Genomic DNA, 23,273 nt, shown 5'->3' on the forward strand with positions numbered 1-23,273 from the left:
TGTTATGTATTGGGGGTGTTTCTCTGCTAAGGGCACAGGACTACTTCACCGCATCAATGGGAGAATGGATGGGGCCATGTACCGTACAATTCTGAGTGACAACCTCCTTCCCTCCGCCAGGGCCTTAAAAATGGGTCGTGGCTGGGTCTTCCAGCACGACAATGACCCAAAACATACAGCCAAGGCAACAAAGGAGTGGCTCAGGAAGAAGCACATTAGGGTCATGGAGTGGCCTAGCCAGTCACCAGACCTTAATCCCATTGAAAACTTATGGATGGAGCTGAAGCTGCGAGTTGCCAAGCGACAGCCCAGAACTCTTAATGATTTAGAGATGATCTGCAAAGAGGAGTGGACCAAAATTCCTCCTGACATGTGTGCAAACCTCATCATCAACTACAGAAGACGTCTGACCGCTGTGCTTGCCAACAAGGGTTTTGCCACCAAGTATTAGGTCTTGTTTGCCAGAGGGATCAAATACTTATTTCCCTCTGCAGAATGCAAATAAATTCATATACTTTCCACAATGTGATTTTCCAGATTTAATTTGTGATGTGCTATCTCTCACTGTTACCAATAACCTACCCTTCAATTATGGGCTGCTCATGTCTTTGTCAGTGGGCAAACTTACAAAATCAGCAAGGGATCAAATACTTATTTCCCCCACTGTATGATTTCATAGTTAAATCTTTTTTATTAAAGTATAAAAACAAACAATATGCTGTGCAACTGTTGTGTATAAATAACAACGAGCAGCTATAATAACTCTCTACCTTTCCAACTAGAAAATGACACGGGGACTTCCTGTGGGCTCTGTCCCCATCCCTGCGGTTACTGCAGTTCCCCATCCCCGTGTCATTCTCTATGTCCAGGTACCCAGATAACTTTAAGCTCTGCCTCTGACCACCAATACACTTTCCAGAATGCGCTAGGTCACGCAAAGCTTTCAGCATCATTGTGCGCACACAATAGCGCTGAAAATCAGTGTCACTTATCTGGTTAGGTATATTAAATCAATCTGGAATCCAGTCAAACTAGTGTGTTTCTTAATACTCTGTGTCTTATTTAGATCCAGGGTCCAAGCCTCCTCTATTTCAAGGTTCAGTTACTTGGCTTGGACCAATTATTTTTGGCCTAGTAAAGTGCGCTGCACAGCACAAACTCAGTGTATGAACTGAACCCTTTCTGAATTCAGACTATGTCCAGTCACTAAATTCCTGAAGAGTCAAGTTTATGATTCTAGAACTGACAGCTCCAATCATCCTGCACTGAATTACCCTATACTATACACCTGTGAAGAGATCTGTTTTCTTCAGTTATATACACAAAGTTTAGCGAGGAGACATTTTCATACAATTTCAAAATTCAAGCGACAATGACATTCTTTTGCTAGTTCCAGGCCTGCACTATCCCCGGCGTTGGTATTTCCTGCACCCTAAGCCTAAGGCCACTTTTAGCACTGCCGGTGACTAACCCATTTTGACATTTCCATAATAAAGGCCATTTTCCCATTAGCATGTGAGCGCTTACAGACACCTATTTTGTAGGCAGCAATGCCCACAAACTGATCAGCATAGCTGCGCCCACTCTCTGCCTCCAAACAAACCCTTAGTGCTAGAAAATAGTGTGCACACATGTAAAAAAAACAAACAAACAAAAAGCTACTGAGGGATGACCGAGTGTGCCCCGCAATCATGCCTTTTAACCTGTGGGAAGCACACATTAGTACTTACCGTAGCTTATTAAAAGGGCCCAAGAGAGATAAAGGAATATTTGAGTGCTCCTCAATCCCTATACACTGGGACAAATGCAAGAAAACATAGGCATTGCCACTGCTTCTTTGAGAAAGTCTAAAGTACGGGTCCAGAAGAAGAGGCTTTATTTAAAAAAAAAAAAAAAAGGAGGGGCCATGACTATAAAGAAAAACTACACTCTGGTTTCACAATAATGTAAAAACATAAGAAATAAAATAGTTGCTATAGGGTGAGGGGGGTAAGAGAAAAAAAATTTGGCCTAGAAATAAGACCAGCACAAGCATCAAACAAACAAGTCTATTTTGAACAAAATGATGTAGGAGTGCTGCTTTAAAAACAGAAGAGAGTTAAATCTGACCATCTTTGAACCTCATGGTCCAAATAGTGTTTCAGCTTCTTACACATTTGCATAATACAAAAACCACCCATAAAAGAAAGCCTCCATGTGTCAACAAAAATAAAATTGGATTTGCTAGCCCAGGTGTGAAGTAAGGTAAGGGGTGATTAAATACACAGTTTCTTGCCATTATACAGTGGCAAACACAATCATTTAGGCATGATATTAAAGGATTTACACACTTATATACACCTAGCCCTATTAATATATTACATGTGAAGTCCAAATAAGGCTGAATCAAATGTAGCAATGCATAATTTCCTATGTCAATAATTTATATGATATGTATGTAAACATTCACCATGTGCCTTCCCAATGTTGGCTATAAATGGCAGTTAGCTATGATTTATCAACCATCATCTGCAGCAGCAGCAGCCAGCAGGTACAGCAAGACTGTTGAGAATAGTGGCATTTGCTGTTGAACCTCAATCTTCTTCATCAGGATAAGCCACTTCAGCTACTTCAATCTCTGGCACAGAATGTTCAGGCGCAGATGCAGTCCAGCACTCATGATTATCTTTTTCAAAACTACAATAAAATAAGAAACAAACATTTTATACTACAGTCATATCACATCTATCCACACAAAGCTGACAAGCTAAGGGCTCTGGGTGTGTCTCAAAAGAGCTCTGAGAAGTTCTGAGAGAAGAGGACATTTCTCTCGTAAGTGAACATTATTTTGCTCTATGCTTTGGGGTTTAAAGGAGGAATTGTAGGTTATTAGTACGCAGAATTAAAAAAAATAAAAAAAGCAAACTTTCAATTAGTCTTCATACCTTTTCCTCCCTAGTTTTAAAACTTTAACTTGTACCACAGCATTAACAGACAGCCTCTAGCAGGCACGAGAGCACCAAGTTCAGTCTTTTTTTTTTTTTTTTGGGGGGGGGGGGGGGGGGAAGGGAAGAAGACAGAAGCAAGCATTAACAACTAGTTTCCATAGTATACAACCCTTTTCCCATAGTTTTAAACAAACTTTCTCTAGAGGTAGAAACTTTACAGCCAAAGAACATTAAAAAAGGATAGTAGCAAGGCTCAAATTTTGTTCTAAAAGACAGTTATTTTCTGTTTTTTGGCTGCTGGAGAGGTAACACTACTACTGACCTGAATTAGGTCAGAAATAATATGTGAGGAAGTAGAATATTTGCAAAGGTTATTAAGAGCAAACTGATCAGTGAGTTAGCATGAACTTTTTGCCACAGCCTACAACATTAACAGATAACCTCTAGAAGGCACAGCAGGACCTAGTTTAGTCTTCAGGGCTAGGACAGATGTTGTCGTTGGTGATTCAATCATTAGGCATGTAGATAGCTGGGTGACTGATGGACGTGAGGATCGCCTGGCCACTTCCCTGCCCGGTGCGAAGGTGGCAGACCTCACGCGTCATCCGACAGGCTCTTAGATAGTGCTGGGGAGGAGCCCACTGTCTTGGTACATGTGGGTACCAATGGCATAGGAAAATGTGGGCGGGAGGTTCTGGAAGCCAAAGAAACCTAAGAAAGCTGAAGTCCAGATCCTCCATTTTCAGAAATGCTCCTTGTTCCACATACAGGACCAAAAAGGCAGGCAGAGCTCTGAAGTCTCAATGCGTGGTTGAGACGATGGTGCAGGAATGAGGGATTTAGATTTGTTAGGAACTGGGCAACATCCTGGGAAAGGGGGAGACTGTTCCAAAAGGATGGGCTCCACCTTAAACCGGGATGGAACGAGGCTGTTGGTGCTAACTTTTAAAAAGGAGAAATCTGCAGCTTTTTAACTAGAATGGGGCGAAAAGCCAACAGTTGCCCAGGAGCGCATGTTTCAGTATGAGTATCCTTGAAGAATACTATTGAAACAGGACATTTAGGGAATCCCACCAACCAAAGAGAAGGCAAAAGTACAAGAGATCAAACACCTACATAACAGTACTTAAAAGATCTCACTGCCACATCAAAATTATTCCCGGCACCTCAGACCAGGAAGACGGGGTGGAGAGATTCGGGATACAATCAAATAGCGCAGAATCTCCATCCCCCAGCTGAATCAGAATCTCTTTTAATCCAGCTTGATGAAGAGAAACCAATCTGGCTGCTCATGGTATACCGAGCACCTCAAACACCACATTATCTGTGCAAGAACTCCTAAACCTGATTACTCAAGTGATCCTGAATTACCCTAGGCTAGTTATCATGGGAGATTTCAATCTACACATCGAAACCCAAGATACCACCACAGCTGCCATTCTGGACACAATGACAGTGCTAGGATTCACACAGGTGATTAATTCTCCAACCCACGAAAAGGGTCACACACTAGACATGGTACTCTACAAAAGGGCTGACATCCCAGAATTCTGGGATCACAGTATTGAAGGTCAGACCATTTTCTAATTAAACAAATGGTAGAGTTTGGAAAGAGATCAGAGACAAAAAAAAAAGTTGACCATTGAGAATTTCCTAGAGGATGAAAAGACAACTACATTGTCAGAACAGGTTGACATTTGGAACACACACTTACCCAAGACCTTAGAGAAAACAGCACCACTAAAAAAGGTCTTATGCCCCACTAACAGATGGCTCACGTTGGTTTTCTCCAGAACTTCAGATCCTTAAACGCGAAGGATGGAAACTGGAAAGGAGTTGGCATAAATCTTGTCTGGATGAAGACAGGCTAAACTGTAGGAAGCACATGACAAAGTATTGCCAAGCCTTAATAGCAATCAAAAAACAATATTTCTCTCGATGCATTGCATAGGCTGTCAATTCAACCAAGCAGTTGTTCAATATAGTAAACAGCCTACTGAAACCTCCACAACAGAACTGCAATGATTTTGCTACAAACTTTGCCAACAAAATTAAGTCTTCGCCAGGATTTACAGGCAATCCCACACAGTCTCCAATCAGTTAACCAGGAGTGCACAAACTTGCCCCCTCCTGAGACACAGACTTTTAACCCCGTGACAGAGGAGAGCCTTGACAAAATCCTAAGAGACCTTCGACCAACTACCTGCTCCCTCGACCCCTGCCCCTCAAAGATAGTGCAGCAGGCAAGTATAGGCCTAATAGAAGGAACCACAAAAACTGTGAATTCCTCTCTTTTTAATGGGCAACTACAAACAGTATTAAAAAGGGCTGTGGTTCACCCTTTGCTGAAGAAAAACAACCTTGACCAGGACAAACTTGAAAGTCACCAGCTAGTATTCGACATCCCATTTCTAGGGAAACTTATAGAACAAACAGTCTGTGTTCAACTCAAAAATGATTGGCTAGAAGAGAGAAACTGGCTAGATCCATGTCAATCTGGATTCAGGCCCGGTTATGGAACAGAAACGGTCCTCGTAGCCCTATTAGATCTTCACAGAAAAAGAGACAGAGGATTCGCCTTGGTGTTAGCACTGCTAGATTTCTCAGCAGCTTTTGACACTGTGGATCATGATATCAAGCTAGCATGACTGACAGAAACAGGTATCAATGGAACAGTACTTGCCTGGTTCAGATCCTGACAGGCAACAATCCATAATGTTTGACAGCAACTCATCACCACCATGGGCACTGGCCTGTGGGGTACCACAAGGATCAATACTGTCACCTATTCTGTTCAATATCTACCTCAAGCCACTAGCTGAGCTGATTTGGTCAATGGACACTCAGTTCTATATCTACGCGGATGATGTGCAGCTACTCATACCCACTGAATCTGACTTACCCACAGCCCTGAATAAACTGATTACCTAACATCAATTCAAGAATGGGCTAAACACAACAAACTTTGACTGAACACAAGTAAAACCAAGTTTCTCTGGGTCCCTAACACAAGTGGATACATACCTGACATCAAAATCTGTTTTGGGAAGTATGAAGTCCCCCTCAAATCACACGTCAGGAACCTTGGAATACAGTTAGATTCAACACTTACTCTGATTCTCCAAATCCAAGCAACCTTCAAGAGCTGTGTATTATTTGCAACAGCTACGCTGCCTCTCTCCTTATATCGACAAGGTAAATCTTATCCCAATTGTGCATGCCATGATAACATCAAGACTGGATTACTGTAATGCACTCACAACAGTCTGACTACAAAGGGCCTGCATCAGCTCCAACTGATTCAGAATGCTGCAGCAAGACTAATAGAAGGTTGCAAGCGATGTGACCACATATTATTTTTGCAAAAACTTCACTGGCTATGAGTACAATACAGGGCTACATTTAAAACTATGTATGATCTTCAAGGCCCTTAAAGGAAATGGCCCCGAGTACCTGAAGAACATGATGTTCCTCTACACACCTCCAAAGACACTAAGGTCCTCTCAAGAACTATCACTAACCATACCCTCTCAAAAAACATTACACGACGCAATACCCGCAAGCAAGCCTTCTCCGGAGTAGCCCCCACACTCTGGAATGCACTCCCTGAAAGGCTCCGCTTAACACAAGACTATCTCTACTTCAGGAAGTAGATGAAAGCTGGGCTCTTCAACCAGGCCTTTAATTAAGAAGTAACTAACTTGTTAATCTCACTCACACACATGGAGTGACACGAACTGCACATACTGCAGTAGGACATGTTTATCCACTCCTACCCTAGCTGAGATATTTAACCATCTCTCTGACCTCATGTGCACCTTTCTTTAAATCAGTCACCTTACTTTCTAACTCCTCTTACTCTTGTTACCTATCAATATGATCCATCTTTGCTTATACTCTACACTGTCAATTAAAATGTTCTACTACTACGTATTGTGTTGACATTGTAAGTAGTATTCTATGTCATATTTTGTATTGTTATTTGAATATTTTTACTGCTGTAATTTTCTATTGTTCACGTTTGATTTATTCGTACTGTACACTGCCTTGGGTGAATTCCTTCAAAAAGGTGGCAAATAAAATTCTAATAAATAAAAATAAGTAACAGGGAACACACTGTATCACAATGATAGAGAAGATCAAATTGGAGGGGGTTTGCGCTACATGTTAGAGGGAATCGAGTCAAATAAAATAAAAACATTCCACATGAATCATAGCAGCGTGGAATCATTATGGACAGAAATTCCATGTGTGACAGGAAGGAGTATTCTTGTAGGGCTATACCACCGTCCTCTGGGACAGAACTAACAGATGGATGAAAAAATGTTTACAGGTATTAGGAAAGCTGGCAAATTGGGCAACACTATAATAATGGGCGATTTCAATTACCCAACATTGACTGGATAAAATGTTACATCAGGGAGATAAAAGTTCTAGATGTAATAAACAACTGCCTCCTTGAGCAACTGGTCCAGGAACTGATGAGAGGGGAGCCATTTTGGATTTGCTGCTTGGTGACCTGCAGGGCATAATGCGAGAGGTGGCGATGTTGGGTCCTCTGAGCAACAGTGATCATAACGTGATCAAGTCTGAGCTTTCATCTGGGATGAACCCACAAAAGAAATCTGTAGCTGTATTTAATTTTCGAAAGGGTGACTATAATAAAATGAGGAAAATGGCTAAAAAGAATGCCTAGACCAGATGCATTCCACTTATTTGCAAAGATGGAAAAAAAAGAGAAAACGATAGCCAGCATGGTTAAAAGATGAAGTAAAAGGCTATTACAGCCAAAAAAATTGTCCTTCAAAGAATGGAAACAGGATCCAAATGAAGAAAATAAGAAGCAATATAAGCACTGGCAAGTCAGATGCAAAGCATTAATAAAGGCAAATAAAAGAGAATATGAAGAGAAACTTGCCGCAGAGGCTAAAACTCACAGTAACAACTTTTTCAGGTACATCAGAAGCAGAAAGCCAGCAAGGGAATCCGTGGGACAGTTAGATCACGAAGGAGCAAAAGGGGCGCTCAGGGACAACAAGGCCACCGCGGAGAAACAGAATGAATTCTTTGCTTTGGTCTTTACGGAAGAAGATGAAAGAGATCTGCATGTACCGGAATTGGTTTTCAAGGGTGATGATGTGGAGGGACAGAAAAATCTTGGTGAACCTGGAAGATGTACAGAGTCAAACTAAAGAGAGTAAATCACCTGGACTGGATGGCATACATCCAAGGTTACTCAGAGAACTCAAGCATGAAATTGCTGATCTTCTGTTAGTAATATGTAACCTGTCGTTAAAATCGTCCGTAGTTCCTAAAGATTGGAGGGTGGCCAATGTGACTCCGATTTATAAAAAGGGTTCCAGGGTTGATCTGGGAAATTAGAGACTGGTAAGCTTGACGTCAGTGCTGGGCAAAATAGTGGAAACTATTATAAAGAATAAAATTACGGAAAACAGACAAATGTGGTTTAATGGGACAGAGTCAGCCTGGGTTCAACCAAAGGAAGTCTTGCCTCACCAATTTGCTTCATTTCTTTGTAGGCGTGAATAAACATGTCGATAAAGATGAGCTAGTTGATGTAGTATATCTAGATTTTCAGAAAGTTTTTGATAAAGTTCCTCATGAGAGACTCGTGAGAAAATGGGATGGGGGTAGTGTTCTGGTGTGGATTAGGAATTGGTTATTGGACAGAAAACAGAGGGTAGGATTAAATGGTCATGCCTCTCAATGGAGGAGGGTGAACAGTTGAGTGCTGCAGGGATCGGTGCTATTTAACATATTTACATATGATATGGAAATCGGGATGACGAGTGAGGTGATCAAATTTGCAGATGACAAAACTATTCAAGTTTGTTAAAACATGAGCAGACTGTGAAATATTGAAGGTAGACATTAGGAAATTGGAAGATTGGGTATCCAAATGGCAGTTACAATTTAATGTGGACAAATGCAAGATGATGCACATTGGAAAGAATACTCCGAATCAAAGTTATCTGATGCTAGGGTCCACCTTGGGGGTCAGCACTCAAGAAAAAAAATCTAGATGTCGTTGTAGATAATACGCTGAAATCTGCTCAGTGTGCAGCAGTGGCCAAAAAAGAAAACAGGATACCAGAAATTAACACACTGAAATCTTCTGCTCAGTGTGCAGCAGTGGTCAAAAAAGAAAACAGGATAGTAGGAATTATTAGGAAAGGGATGGTAAGACCGAAAATACTATAATGCCTCTATCGCTCCACAGTGCAACCACACCTTGGCTACTGCATTCAGTTCTGGTTGCCATGTCTCAAAAAACTGGAATTAGAAAAGGTTCAAAGAAGAGAGAACAAAATGATAAAGGGGACGGAACTCATCTCATATGAGGAAAGGCTAAAGAGTTTAGGGCGGCTCAGCTTGGAAAAGAGATGGATGAGGGGAGATATGATTGAGGTCTACAAAATCCTGAGTAGTGTAGAACAAGTAGAAGTAAATTGATTTTTTTACTTGTTCCAAAAGTACAAAGACTAGGGGACACTCAAGGAAGTTATATGGAAATACTTTTTTCTCAACAAATAGTCAACCTCTGGAACTCTTTGCCGGAGGATGTGGTAACAGTGGTTAGCCTATCTGGGTTTAAAAAAAGTTTGGACAAGTTCCTGGAGGAAAAGTCCATAGTCTGCTATTGAGACAGACATGCTTGCCCTGGGATTTGTAGAATGGAATATTGCCACAATTTGGGTTTCTGCCTTGCACTTCTGACCTGGCTTGGCCACTGCTGGAAACAGTATACTGGGCTACATGGACCATTGGTCTAACCTAGTATGGCTACTCTTATGTTCAGGTATGAACACTTCTTTACTCAACGTCAAACAAGGATTAAAAATGCTAACTCTCCAATGCTCAAAACAAATGGCATTCAAATTTTATGCAAGCTAGTGAACTGAAAAGCAAGGGAGAGGAACGTGCCTTGCACCATGTACAAAAAAGCTGAGGTAAGCACACCTCTTGTAAGCATGCTCAGGCAAAACTGGAAGTACAAGCTCACATCAGTGCCATTCTTCTGTGCCTTTAAATATAAGCCTTTCAAAAATTGTTTGCACTGAAATTTTTGAAAGGCTTACATATTAATGCAGAAAACAGGTGCTTAGTGCGTGCTTTCACTTAATTGCTCAGACTCACACACTGCTGCATGGGATTCCTTCCACTTCTAAAACATTAATATCAGAAATTCAGTAGAAATCCTCTCCTCAAAACCATCAACGCCACTTCCGAGCTGGTGGAAAGTTTTCAGCTCTAAGGCCAGCATTTTTTTCTGCGCTGTGTGAGCATTAAGAGGGAATACCAAGTAACCTCATTAACATCCATTTCAATACATTTAAATACAATTTGTGGTCATCTTTGGTATACACGTTGATAGCTGTGCTAGAGCCCTCTAAACGTTCTGCTCATATTAACTACCCATTCCACCCCAAATTCTTTGCTGCTACTCTGGTCTGCTGTAGCTTTGGACTCCTGCCCCCTGACATCGAGGGGGGGGGGGGGGGGTCTCAGCTGCAGAGCAGCGCGACAGCGGCCTGTGTAAGGCGCAAGCAGAAGGTGAGCGCCCCATAGTGAGTCCTGAAGAGTTCCAGAGAGACATTAGGACCTGTGGTGACTGTTTAAAGATGGGTGGTTGGTTGGGAATTGTGTTTTGCACCTTGTAGTGGGTCAGGGGCGATATGGAGATTTGGGTGGAGTTTGGAAAAAGGGGAGGGGGCGGGAAAGGGTGTTGTACCAGTACAGATTGAGAAGGAATTAGTAAGGGGAAGGGATGGGGGTGAGTGGGAGTCAGTTGAAGGTAGTCCTGATTAATGCACGTTCTGTGCATAATAAAGTGCAGATTATATATGATTTGTTAGTCGATTTCAGTTTTGATGTATTATGTTTTATGGAAAGTTGGTTGCTAGACTCTGATGCAGTTATAGTAGCCCAATTAACTTCTCCTATGTATGCTGATTTTCTAGCCCTCAAGGGGAAGGTGTGTGTGTGGGGGGTGGGGGGGGGGGGGGGGAAGAGTCTGATTATTTCTAAGACATAGTTGAAGTTGCAGGTGGCTTACAGTTTTTTAAATCGTGCTGTGGAATCTCTATTATTCAGGTCTTCTGCGATTAATGTTGTGTTAATTTGCACTGCTCCAGGGGCTATGCGTCAGAACTTGGTTTCTTTTATCGAGATGTTGAATACCGCTGGGTTGCCAGTAGAGATCACAAGTTGGTATCCTGGGTCATGACTGTGCGGGATCTAGAAGTGAATGGTGCTTCTGTTATACGGGTGCAAGGTTAGCATGATATTCAGCTGCAGGATTTACATTAGCAGTGGAGTTCTGAATTTGGAGATCTATCGGGCAAACCTTTAAGGGATGTTGTTGAATGGTGGCATAAGTCCTTACAGGTGTCTTTAGATAAACTGGCCCCGGTGCGGGTGTATGAATGTTGACATCGGGTGCATCATTTGTGGTATTTGTCGGAGTTGCGGGTGCAAAAGTGGGAACTGGGGGAAAAAAAAAGAGCTGTGGCAGTGATTACACTTAAACGGGCTTATTTTGAAGATCATATTGTTCAAGCAGCTTAAGTACATAAGTATCGCCATGCTGGGACAGACCAAGGGTCTATCGAGCCCAGCACCCTGTCACCGAACAAGCAATTTGTCCCGCCCATCCTAGAAATACTGCATTAATTAACCATCTTTTCCGGCAGCGAATTCCAGAGTTTAACTACGTGTTGAGTGAAGAAACATTTCCTCCGATTCGTTTTAAATTTACCACACTGCAGCTTCATCACATGCCCCCTTGTCCTAGTATTTTTGGAAAGCGTAAACAGACACTCCATATCGACCCGTTCCATTCCACTCATTATCTTATAGACCTCTATCATATCTCCCCTCAGCCACCTTTTCTCCAAGCTGAAGAGCCCCAGTCTCTTCAGCCTATCCTGATAGGGAAGTCGTCCCATCCCCTGTATCATCTTTGTCGCCCTTCTCTGCACCTTTTTCAATTCCGCTATGTCTTGTTTGAGGTGCGGCGACCAGAATTGAACACAATACTCGAGGTGCGGTCGCACCATGGAGCGATACAATGGCAGAATATCATCCTTATTTTTGTTTTCAATCCCTTTACTAATGATACCCAACATTCTATTTGCTTTCCTAGCCACAGCAGCACATTGAGCAGAAGTTTTCAACGTATCATCAATGATGAGACCTAGATCCCTTTCTCGGTCCGTGACTCTCAACGCTGAACCTTGCATGACGCAATTATAGTTTGGGTTCCTCTTTCCCACATGTATCACTTTGCACTTGTTCACATTAAAAGTCATCTGCCATTTAGAAGCCCAGTCTCCCAGTCTCGTAAGATCCTCTTGTAGTTTTTCACAATCTTCCCGCGATTTGACTAATTTGAATAACTTTGTTTCATCTGCAAATTTGATTACCCCCATCTCTAGGTCATTTATGAATATGTTAAAAAGCAGAGGTCCCAGCACTGATCCCTTGGGGACCAAGCTAACTACCCTTCTCCATTGCGAATATTGACCTTTTAATCCTACTCTCTGTTTCCTATCTTTCAACCAGTTTTTAATGCACAGTAAGACCTACCCCCGATCCCATGTCCCTCTAATTTCCTCTGTAGTCTTTCATGAGGGACCTTATCAAACGCCTTCTGAAAATCTAGATACACAATATCAACCGGCTCACCTTTGTCCACGTTTGTTTACCCCTTCAAAGAAATGCAGCAGATTAGTGAGGCAAGACTTCCCTTCCCTAAATCCATGTTGACTTTGTCTCATTAGTCCATGCTTTTGAATGTGCTCTGTGATTTTGTTCTTGATAATAGTCTCTACCATTTTGCCTGGCACCGACGTCAGACTCACCGGTCTATATTTCCCGGGTCTCCTCTGGGACCTTTTTAAAATATCGGCGTTACATTGGCCACCCTCCAATCTTCCAGTATCACGCTCAATTTTAAGGATAAATTATAAATCAATAACAGTAGCTCTGCCAGCTCATTTTTTAGTTCTATCAGTACCCTAGGGTGAATACCATCTGGTCCAGGAGATTTGCTACTCTTCAGTTTGCAGAACTGCTCCATTATGTCTTCCAGATTTACAGATACTTCAATAAGTTTTTCCGACTCTTCAGCTTCGAATACAAGTATCCCACCCAAATCTTCCTCGGTGAAGAACGAAGCAAAGAACTCATTTAGTTTTTCTGCTATTTCTTTGTCTTCCTTGATTGCCCCTTTTACACCTCGGTCATCCAGCGGGCCAACCAATTCTTTTGCAGGTTTCCTGCTTTTAATGTATCTAAAAATTTTTTACTATCAGTTTTCGCCTCTAACGCTATCTTTCTTTCAAAATCCCTCTTTGCCTTTCTTATCAGCGCTTTGCATCTGACTTGACATTCCTTATGTCGCTTCTTATTTTCCTCATTCGGTTCCTTCTTCCATTTTCTGAAGGATTCCTTTTTAGTTCCAATAGAACTCCTTTACCTCACTTTTTAACCACGCTGGCTGTCGTTTGGTTTTCCGTCCTCCTTTTCTGATATGTGGAATATGTTTGGCTTGGGCCTCCAGGATGGTGTTTTTGAACAGCATCCACGCCTGTTGTAGGTTTCTTACCCTCTCAGTAGCTCCTCTAAGTTTTTTTTTTTTTTTTTTTACCTTTCTTCTCATTTTGTTATAGGTTCCTTTTTTAAAGTTAAACACTAACATATTTGACTTCCTATGTTTACCTTTTTGAAAGCAAATTTCAAAGGTGATCATGTTATGATCACTGTTGTCAAGTGGCCCCTGGACCGCTACCTCCCGTACCAGATCACGTGCTCCACAAATGACTAAGTCTAGAATTTTTCCTTCCCTCGTCGGCTCCATAAAGCTGCTCCATAAAGCTGTCCTTTATTTCGTAGAGGAAGTTTACCCCTTGCGTGCCCTGATGTTACTGTAACCCTATAAAGATCTTGTGAACTCAATTACTTTGTCTTACCCCTGTAACTTGACGCCATCCATATCACTTTCACTTTATTGTACTTTCTTGTTTGTTTCCTAAATGTTGTAAGCCACATTGAGCCTGCCAGTGGCGGGAAAATGTGGGGTATAAATGATATAAATAAATAAATAAAACCCAGTCTATATTAAAATCACCCATTATTATTGCGTTGCCTAAATTTATTTGCCTCACTAAATTTCCTTTAACGTAACTGCGTCTATCTGCTCATCTTGGTCTCGGTCAAAAGAGTTATTTGCAATAGTGCAATCCTTAGTTGCTCCACCAGTTAATATAAACAGTTTGCCACCGTGTCAGCAGTTAGCAGAATATTTTCAATCTAAAATGGGAGAGGCCCTGTAGGGTAATTTCCAAATGATGATGTTGAAGATGAGTGCAATGTCTCCACGTGTTGGTTGGAGTTTAGGGCAGTGGATGTTATACAAGTAGAGTGAGTAGTTCAGTCTTTAAAGAATTATTAACAGCCCATTAAACGTGTGTTCTACAGGATTGTTGAAAGCACTGAAGTATGTTATTTCGCCATCTATTGCGTTGCTTGTTAATCGGATGTTTGACGAGGCTGTAGTAAAGAAAGTGGTGGTTTGGCCGTTGTTAAAGAAGCCCTTGTTGAAAACTGATTGTGTGGAGAATTTTCATCCAATTTCGAATCTAGGTTTTTTGGCAAAAGTTTTGGAGAAATTGGTGTGGTCACAGTTAGTTGATTTTGTAGAGCGTCACTCCTTGTTGGATCCTTTTCAATTTGGATTTCGTATGCGGCATAGTACTGAAACATTATTGCTCACTACGCTGGATGATATTCATGCTGGATTTGATCGTGGTGATTGGTTCTGATTTCCTTAGATGTTGCAGCCACATTTGAATCTGTGCATCATGAGCTGCTGTTGTGTCAGTTTAAATCATTTGGGATTACTGGAAAGGTTTTGGTCTGGTTTCCATCTTTTTTTGGAAGCCCTGACGTTTTAGGTAGTACAAGGCTCTTCAAAGTCAGCATGGATGACTGACTTCAGAAGTACTGCAAGTTTCTTGTCTTAATTGTTGTTTTTGTTTGTTGCTGGTTTGCAAAGTTTTGGGTGTTTGTTATTGCTTGTGTGCTGATGAGGTACAATTTTATTTTCGTGTTCCAGATACAGCAGTGTTCAGTTAGTGGAATCTCATTTTTGTACAATTCAGTCCTGGTTAAGGATGAACAGATTAAGCTTGAATGTGGCAAAGACACAGATTTTGTGGTTGTCGTGGGTGGATGAGGTTTGTCCTTTTTTGGGCCTTTATTTGGATTCTGTTTTTGTGCCACTGTCGGATTCTATTCGGTGTTTAGGAGGGACCTTAGACACTACTTTGTCAATCAAGACACATGTTGGGTTGGTGATTCGTGCAGTGTTTTTTTAAACTGCATTTGGTGACTTGGTTACAAGGTTCTCTCTCAGAGCAGAATTTTCATACGGTTTTGCAAAGTTGTATGTTACTACACTTTGATTATCGAAACACCTTTTAATGTGGATTACTGCGCAGTGTGTTGCAAACTCTGCAGGTGGCACATAATGCTGCAGCCCAACTGCTTACTAGAGCAAGCAAGTTTGAGCATATTACCCCACATTAAAAAAAACTTGCATTGGTTGCCCATTGCCTGTTGGATTCAGTTTAAACTACTGGTATTGGGTTTTAAGGCACTGAATGGCGAGGCTCCTTATGCTATGGTTTAAAAGCTGCAGAAGTATTATCCTACAAGATCCTTGTGATTGCAGGATCAAGAATTGTTGTCTGTTCCCTCTGTTCCTATGCAAATTTTGTGTGTTGTCGGACTTCAATTGTGGAATGCTTTGCCTCTTTACGTACTACAATCGACTTCTTCGGCAGCGTTTAAGAAACAGATAAAGGCTTTGCTGTTTCAGAGAGCATTTTCTGAAGTATAGTTGGTGGGAGGCTTGGGCCTCAAGATTAAGGTTCTGTTTATGTTTATTGAGTGTATTATTGGTGTTTTATGTGATTTTATTATGTTTGTTTTATTGTACTCTGCCCAGAGTTTTGGATGGGCGGATTAAATATTTTTGTAAATAAATTAACATGTATGCTACTCGGTGCTAGGTTTTGAGCACGGCCCCCAGCTCAAGCAGAAGCCACACTTGTGATTAAAGAGTAATTATTAGCATGGCGAAGATTTTTGAAAAACTGTTTAAATACTGCCTCCTTGATTAGTCATGTGACCTCCTGCAGGCCAAACTGGAGGCGCTTCTGATAGAAATTTGAGATCTAGAATCTGTTACTATAATGTGGTGTAAGCGCTATCAGAAAAGGACCTCCCTCACCTTCACATTGATAGCATGTAGAAAATGGGTAATGGACAATTTCTAAAAATGGGGGAGGAAGAGGTACATGAATCAGCTTGACATTGTCCTTGAAAAACTGGAGCATTCAACAAAGCTACACATCCTAAATACAGTCAACGCTAATGAAAATTGTAAGCCAATAATTTTCTGTGAACAGGACAAATGGGGCAATAAAGCAAAATCAATATAAAAGGAGACCATGGATTTCTTTTTTTTTTTTCAATAAGAAACTAGAGACAAACACCCAAGTCAAGCTGACAATACAGTTAGGAAATGCCCATTTGAATCTGTATAACCTTCCACTAGACTTTCTCACATACACTAATTTAGAACATCTCTATACCCTCAGCAACCAGGATCAGGACAGAAGACTAGGATGAATGACAGCAATAGATCCAGCATACTCTTTACCCTAAGAAGTGAGGGCTTTCTTCATGATGGGAGTGAATCAAACATTGCCTTGGGCAGTAGGTGAAGATGAGCCTACCATTTAAAAGTTCACCCATCTGTGTGTGTACTGTCTTCTTTTTCTTACGTATAGGAATATGCTTTAAAATAAACTTCTTTTGAAACAACCTAAGCCTGTGGTGGAATTTGAAAACCAAACTAATTTATTTGATTCACTTCTATAACACTTTACCAACATAAGGACGACTCAAGTGCTTTGCAATCATTGTAGAGTAACTTCTGCTTGACTGGCCAAAGGTCAAACTGAAAAGCTCCTCCCCGAGTACATGGTATTAAAAATGCAGTGTCAAATTATCAACCTTAGCCAAGTTTTTTGTAAAAAAAAAAAAAAAAAAAAAAAAAAAATTGAGTTTGGCATGTTTATAGAATACTTCCATGTAATTTGAGATCTGCTACAGGAACATGTATAGTTTTTCCAGAGACAGTCCTAAAAAAAAAAACAAAATATACATAGGCTACTATTCAAATGATTTATCCAGTTAACTTCAAGTTAACTAGATAAAATTGTGCAAAACTTTGTACTGTTAGAATTTAACCAACCATGTGGGAGGGACTGGCGGTATTAAAGGGCAATGGCTTAAAGATAACCAAATAATATCAATAGTCAGTGCTATCCAATTGCCTTTATCCAGTCAAGTCTAGTTGAAACAGCTTTTAATATTTTCAAAAGTCCAAGCTGCAGCTTTCTGAATATTTGGTTAAAGATAACTGTGTAACTTACTTGGTAATCTTTAACCGTATATTTTGTCACTGATTGATCTCATATGCTGTGTGCTCTTATGCATTTCCCTAATACTCATAGAAGATGGGTTTAAAGGGCATGTAGGCATCTTGCACCATGAAGAAAACTCAGTTGGAAGCAGTTTCTCTCTTGTGCTATACCACCATGCTTTGTTCAGAAATACGTGGTGTTTTCTCCACTATATATATACAAACACGTGTATGTATGTTTATTGTTCGCATTCTCTTGACATTCTAAGCGGAGAACAATATACACACGATAAAAAAAAAAAAAATCGACTAAACAATTATCTCTGTTGTTTTTCTCTTTTATTATTGTGCACTGCTGTGTTCTTATTGTTTTAAGTCAAGCAGTATATGAAATAAATCTAACTAGTCTAGCCATTGCAGTTACGATCCTAGGCCCAGGGCCTAACACCACAGTTCCTTCCAGAATCCAGATGTGCACATTCTGAGGGAGATGCTGTAAGCCTCACGGTATGGCAGACTGGTACCACCCAGTGCATCCCAGAAGTTACAGGAGTTTAGTGCACCATTTTCAGAACTGCACACTAGACACCAGGAAAATGTCTTTAAAATTCTGGGTGGGCAGGAGGGAGTGAGAAAGGCTGACTGGTCTGGTCTCAGTCAGGCCACTAGACGCCAGGGAAATAGCTTCTTCCTGAGTGAGGAATGGAGGGGGTGTGCCATAGGATTTTCTTTTTACATATATTGCAGTGGTGGGGCAGGAGGAGGAGACAGGGCCAATGCAGACTGCAAAAGCTCAATGCCAGCCACAAAACTGGTGGTAGGTTTCTGACCTTGAGCTCCTGTGGTAGACATCAGCTCAAAGCACACAGCTCTGGGTGCTGTGGGGTAGCTTAATCAGCTATTCAGCATGCATTTTAATATGCTGTGCACTGATGTCTACCACAACAGCGCACAAGCCCAACAGCCAGTAAACGGCTCGTTAAGGGCACGCTGTAAACCACATAAGCTTTCTGCATCAGCCCCTCCGAGCATGGCCATTCAGGTGTCAAAGCTGTTGCAGCCGCCATCCTATATATAACAGAGTTCAGCCTTTATCCTCTATCTCCATCTGCTGGTAGACTGACATAGCCTACACTTCATGGACTCATCTGTTGCCAGATGTAACGTAAGTCACATTTCCTCATTTCACAAGCTGAAGACACAGCTATATATGGAAAAAAAAGCTTGCCATTCTTAAGTCATTTTCTCTTTTAGCACTGTATATTTGTGTTAGAAAAGGGATATTTCAACTAGGCCAACTTTGGAATTAGCCAAATTGAAGTGACTTTACAGTTATTGTAAGGATGATGCACAACTTCCTGTAAACTCCAAGAACCTGCAATTTTCTTATGTATGTGCTGAGTTACCAAAAATACAATTATATAAAATTCTTGGTCCTTAAGGTTAGAGATGATATCAATATAACTGCTCAAGGAATAACTGTTAGTAGAGTACTTACAAAGGACAGGGAAAGGATAAGAGGTGCCTTTCCAGAAGCAGGAACAAAAAGGTCAGGCAGAGAGTTGATGGTACAGCTGAGGAATCAGAGTCAAAGATAGAAAAGAACTGAGGAGGAGCAGCAGTAAGTTCTTGCCAAATAAAGAACTAAGAGTATCCCCAGTGAAGTACACAACACCACCAAGTTATGTTCCTACAGTCTACAAAACTAACAAAGCATTTGACCTTCAATCTTTTAGTTTATCTACGTTCACAAGCCCCAACATACTAATTTTAGTTTACCAGTTATCAGCAGAGGCCTCCTGATCTGCCTCTATTACAGAAGACTCCACCTCTCCACTGCACTCACTCTCCTGTCTCGACAGCCTCCGTGTCATCACCTGTTCTGAAGACATCTCCCTAGAGAGAATAAGAGGAGGATGGTTGATGCAGTACATAAAGGTTGCGATATGAATACATTGCTTGTCAATAAATTAGCACTTAGCCCATATGGATGTTTGGGGGCCTTTGTTTTCAGTTACTATTGTATTTTATTGTTCATGAGAATTTAGTAGTGTGTATTATAACAAAAATGGAAGAGAAATTAGTGGAAAAAAATAATTTATTTTTCTAGGACTTTATTTTGAACACAGATGCTGGGTCCATAACAAACTAAACATTTTAGCAGAAGAGCAGTGAGATCTCAAATCTTTTTTAAAAAAGGGCAACATAACATTTCAAAAGCACCAGCAGGCCTAGATAAAAACCACCACCTTTTCTCCCATAATCTCTCCTCTCCTCCTTCTCTTTTGTCTCCCAAAATTAATCCTTTACTGCTTCCAGCTTCTCCTTCCCATTTCTCCACAGCATCACCCAGTTTTCTTCCCCCTCCCTTGAGATTCTTTACTTTTTATCTACCATTTTTCTTTCCTCTCCTCCACTATCCCTTCTTGCTCATAAGAACATAAGAATAGTCATACTGGGTCAGACCAATGGTCCATCTAGCCCAGTATCCTGTTTCCAACAGTTGCCAAGCAAGTCACAAGTACCTGGCAGAAACCCAAATAGTAGCAACATTTCATGCTACCAAGCCCAGGGCAAGCAATGGCTTCCCCATGTCTGTCTGTTCAACTCCTCTACCCACACATCTCCCTTGACTTCTTCCCTTTTCCCCTCAGTGTGTAACCCCCCCCCCTCCCCCCCAGGGTCTCTGCTCTTCCTTCTTCCCCCATTTTCATTTTATAATTTCATGTGATGCTGTCCCTTTAAAAATTCAACAGGAACATCCCAAAGGAGTAAGCTGACGTCGGCAGCAGCAAGGGAACCAGGCTGGGTAGCTGAGAGGGTGGCACCTGAAACAGCAGTGTGCCAAGCTGATCCAAATATAAGAGAGCTGTGTATACAGCAGGCTGCTGAGGGGGCTGGTGTTACAGTGTTACAAGTACACTGGAAGGTGGTGAATGAAAGCAAAGGCCCTTGAAATGCTACATCAACAACCGTGGTAGGCCAAGTGCAGAAGTCTTGGTTCTGCAGCACACACTGACTTTAGAGGCAGAAGACTGCACTCAAGAGTGGGGCACGCATTTGGGGTGCTGCAGGCCAAGGCAACATGCTCTGTTGAAGTGAAACATCAAAAGGAGTCGTTTTGAAGTACAGCAAGACCAATCATATGGCTATGGTCATGACCAACCACTGCAGAAGCAGATGCAGACAGGGAAATTTGCTGATTGGTTATTTAGTTACAGTAGGTGTGCAAGCCACAATGCACAGTAGGGCCGCCATCTTAATTTCTGGAAGCAATTTTGGAAGATTTTACAACAAAAATCTTTCATATATTGGGCAGTGGCATAGCCACTGGGATGGGGGCCTTGGGTCCCCCCAACCCAAAACTGCAGTGCCCCGAACAGTTGGCAGGAATGCCCAAGTCCCACCAGCTGAAGAGCTCTGCAGCTTGAATTTCACCCGATGTGCAGTTAGCAGCATGCTTTCCAGCCGCCAATGCCAGCGCTCCTTGTGCATGTTCAGTTTATGCTGGAAAGCACGCCACCGACTTATTTGCACAAGGGGAAGTCAGCAATGGTAAACATTTTTTTCACGGTGGGAGGGGGAGAAAAGAGAGGAAGTGGAGAGAAATGGTGCCCCCCCCCCCCAGTGGCCTCCCCAACAATGGGCTGCTGGCTACGCCCTGATACTAGGAGAAAGTAGAAAATGTTTGCTGGTTTTCTGACATAATGTCTGCAGCCTTATTATAAAAATGAAGGCCAATGTTCAAGGAGTTTAGTCTTCTATATTGTTATATTTGAAAATGTATTTGGCTATGTTCCTAGATGTATGCTCCTAAATCTAGAAGCCTAACAATTGGAGGCAACAGGGTGCTGGAAAAAATAAGTTAAGAGTTTACTTTCAGCACTAAGTATCTCAATTAGGCTTCTTGATCTGGCTGAAAACAGGAGACAAATTTAGGCATTTTAGATGCCCAAAATACAAGAGTCCAGCTGAGTTGTTTTGGGAACATAAAACCCTCTGTGTATCATTCAGCCTGTTCTGGTCAATTAATAAATAAATTTCAAACCTAAGATTACTTGGTTTGAGGCCATTTGATAGTCACCATTTAAAGAAGTACCTCAACATGATTATTCAGTCAGCATGGATGTCTCTCAAAAAGATGACTGCACTGCAAAGCTCTGAAGTTACTGTAGCATTTGGACCCCCCCCCCCCCACATCCCCCATAATCCTAAGGACTCCTTTTACAAAGTGGTGCTATTGATTAGCATGTGCTGAACGTGAAGCAGCCTATGGGAACTGAAATGACTTCTTCGCATTCAATGTGCCGCTAAATTGGTAGCGCCACTTTCTAAAAGGAGCCTTAAGTTACAGCTTTGATCCAGTAATGCTTCCTAAAAGAAAAAGGACACAACCCATTAATACACTTCTGCTCCACACCCACATACCGAATTCTGTTTTCCAAAGCATCTATTTGAAGTTGTTTCTCATCTAGTAATTTTTTTAGTGTTTCCACTTCCTTTTGTTTTTCAACAATATCCCTCTGCAGCCTGTAATTTGTTTCTTCCAGGGTCTCACAAAAAGCCTGAAAGGAAAACAAAAATATATTGGTTAAAAATATATTGGTTGTAGCAGTACTCAAACACTTCTCATTCCACAGCACTCATCTGCAACTGAATCCAGGTTATATCCTCACAAGTTCCTAAATGGCCTCTGTCAATCTTTGAATCTAGCTAGTAGAGCAATTAACAGGTATTCCAAATCTCTAGAAAACACAAGTTACTATTGTGTGCACAGGCCTCTGTGGGCTTTCCATGGAGACAGGAATGTGCACTCTAAACTTGAATATGGACGTTCTAGGCAGTATCCATTTTAAAAGTTGCCCTCAGTGTGGTCTGGTGGCAGTGCTGTGTGCTCGCAAAGGGGGGTGGGGGGAGGAGGAAGATACCTGGAGGCCAGAGGAACGGAGGGACGTCGGAGGAGGCTATCAGCTGTTCTTGCCCATGCAGCGCCTTCACATAGAAGTGAGAGGCGCTGCACGGGCAAGAACAGCTGATCGCCTCCTCCGTCCCTCTGTTCCTCCTGGGCCCGCCATCGTCTGATGTAAGTAACCTACGTAGGTTACTTATGTTGGAGGAAATGTCCTGAACTGGTTCAAGGGGTTCCTAACACAGCGTTCGTATCAAGTTACATCAAATTCAACCACATCTAATGCATGGACACCTGAATGTGGAGTACCACAAGGATCACCCCTCTCACCAACCATTTTCAACCTAATGATGATCCCTTTGGCAAAACTCCTATCAAACCATAACCTCAACCTATATATATACGCCGATGATGTAACAATATACATCCCTTTCAAACAGGACATCAAAGAAATCTATAACAAAATCAAAGTCTACACATCATGAACACATGGGCAAATGCATTTCGTCTGAAATTAAATGCAGAAAAAACTCAATGCCTGATACTCACCTCCCAATACAACACGAACGAATTTACCGCCATAAACACACCAAAATTAAACCTTCCAATCTCAGAAACGCTAAAAATCCTTGGAGTCACTATCGACCGCCACTTAACACTCGAACTCATGCAAACAATACAACCAAACGATGTTCTACTGCATGTGGAAACTGAAAAGAATAAGACCATTCTTCCCAAGATCCGTCTTTCGCTGCCTAGTGCAATCCCTCATATTAAGCCATCTGGATTACTGCAACTCACTATACGCAGGTTGCAAATACTGAGGAAACTTCAAACAGCCCAGAATACAGCAGCCAGACTCATCTTCGGAAAACCAAAATATGAAAGTGCAAAACCCTTACGAGAGAAGCTACACTGG

The 23,273-nt window shown here is 41.6% G+C and overlaps 1 protein-coding gene across 1 annotated transcript in view; it reads right to left on the minus strand.

The window, feature by feature from the left end:
* Nucleotides 1-797: 797 nt before the first annotated feature.
* The window catches only part of SNX16 (sorting nexin 16), a 72,227-nt gene continuing 49,751 nt past the window's right edge, over nt 798-23,273 (minus strand). The window contains exons 6-8 of the mRNA XM_030215995.1: nt 21,874-22,010; nt 19,225-19,341; nt 798-2,676 (exon numbers count right to left, since the gene is read on the minus strand). Of these exons, the coding sequence (XP_030071855.1) occupies nt 2,574-2,676; nt 19,225-19,341; nt 21,874-22,010 (357 nt within the window). The 3' untranslated portion in view covers nt 798-2,573. The remainder of the gene's footprint in view (nt 2,677-19,224; nt 19,342-21,873; nt 22,011-23,273) is intronic.

The sequence above is a fragment of the Microcaecilia unicolor genome, chromosome 1 (assembly GCF_901765095.1).
Source record: "Microcaecilia unicolor chromosome 1, aMicUni1.1, whole genome shotgun sequence".
In the NCBI taxonomy this organism is placed as follows: Eukaryota; Metazoa; Chordata; class Amphibia; order Gymnophiona; family Siphonopidae; genus Microcaecilia; species Microcaecilia unicolor.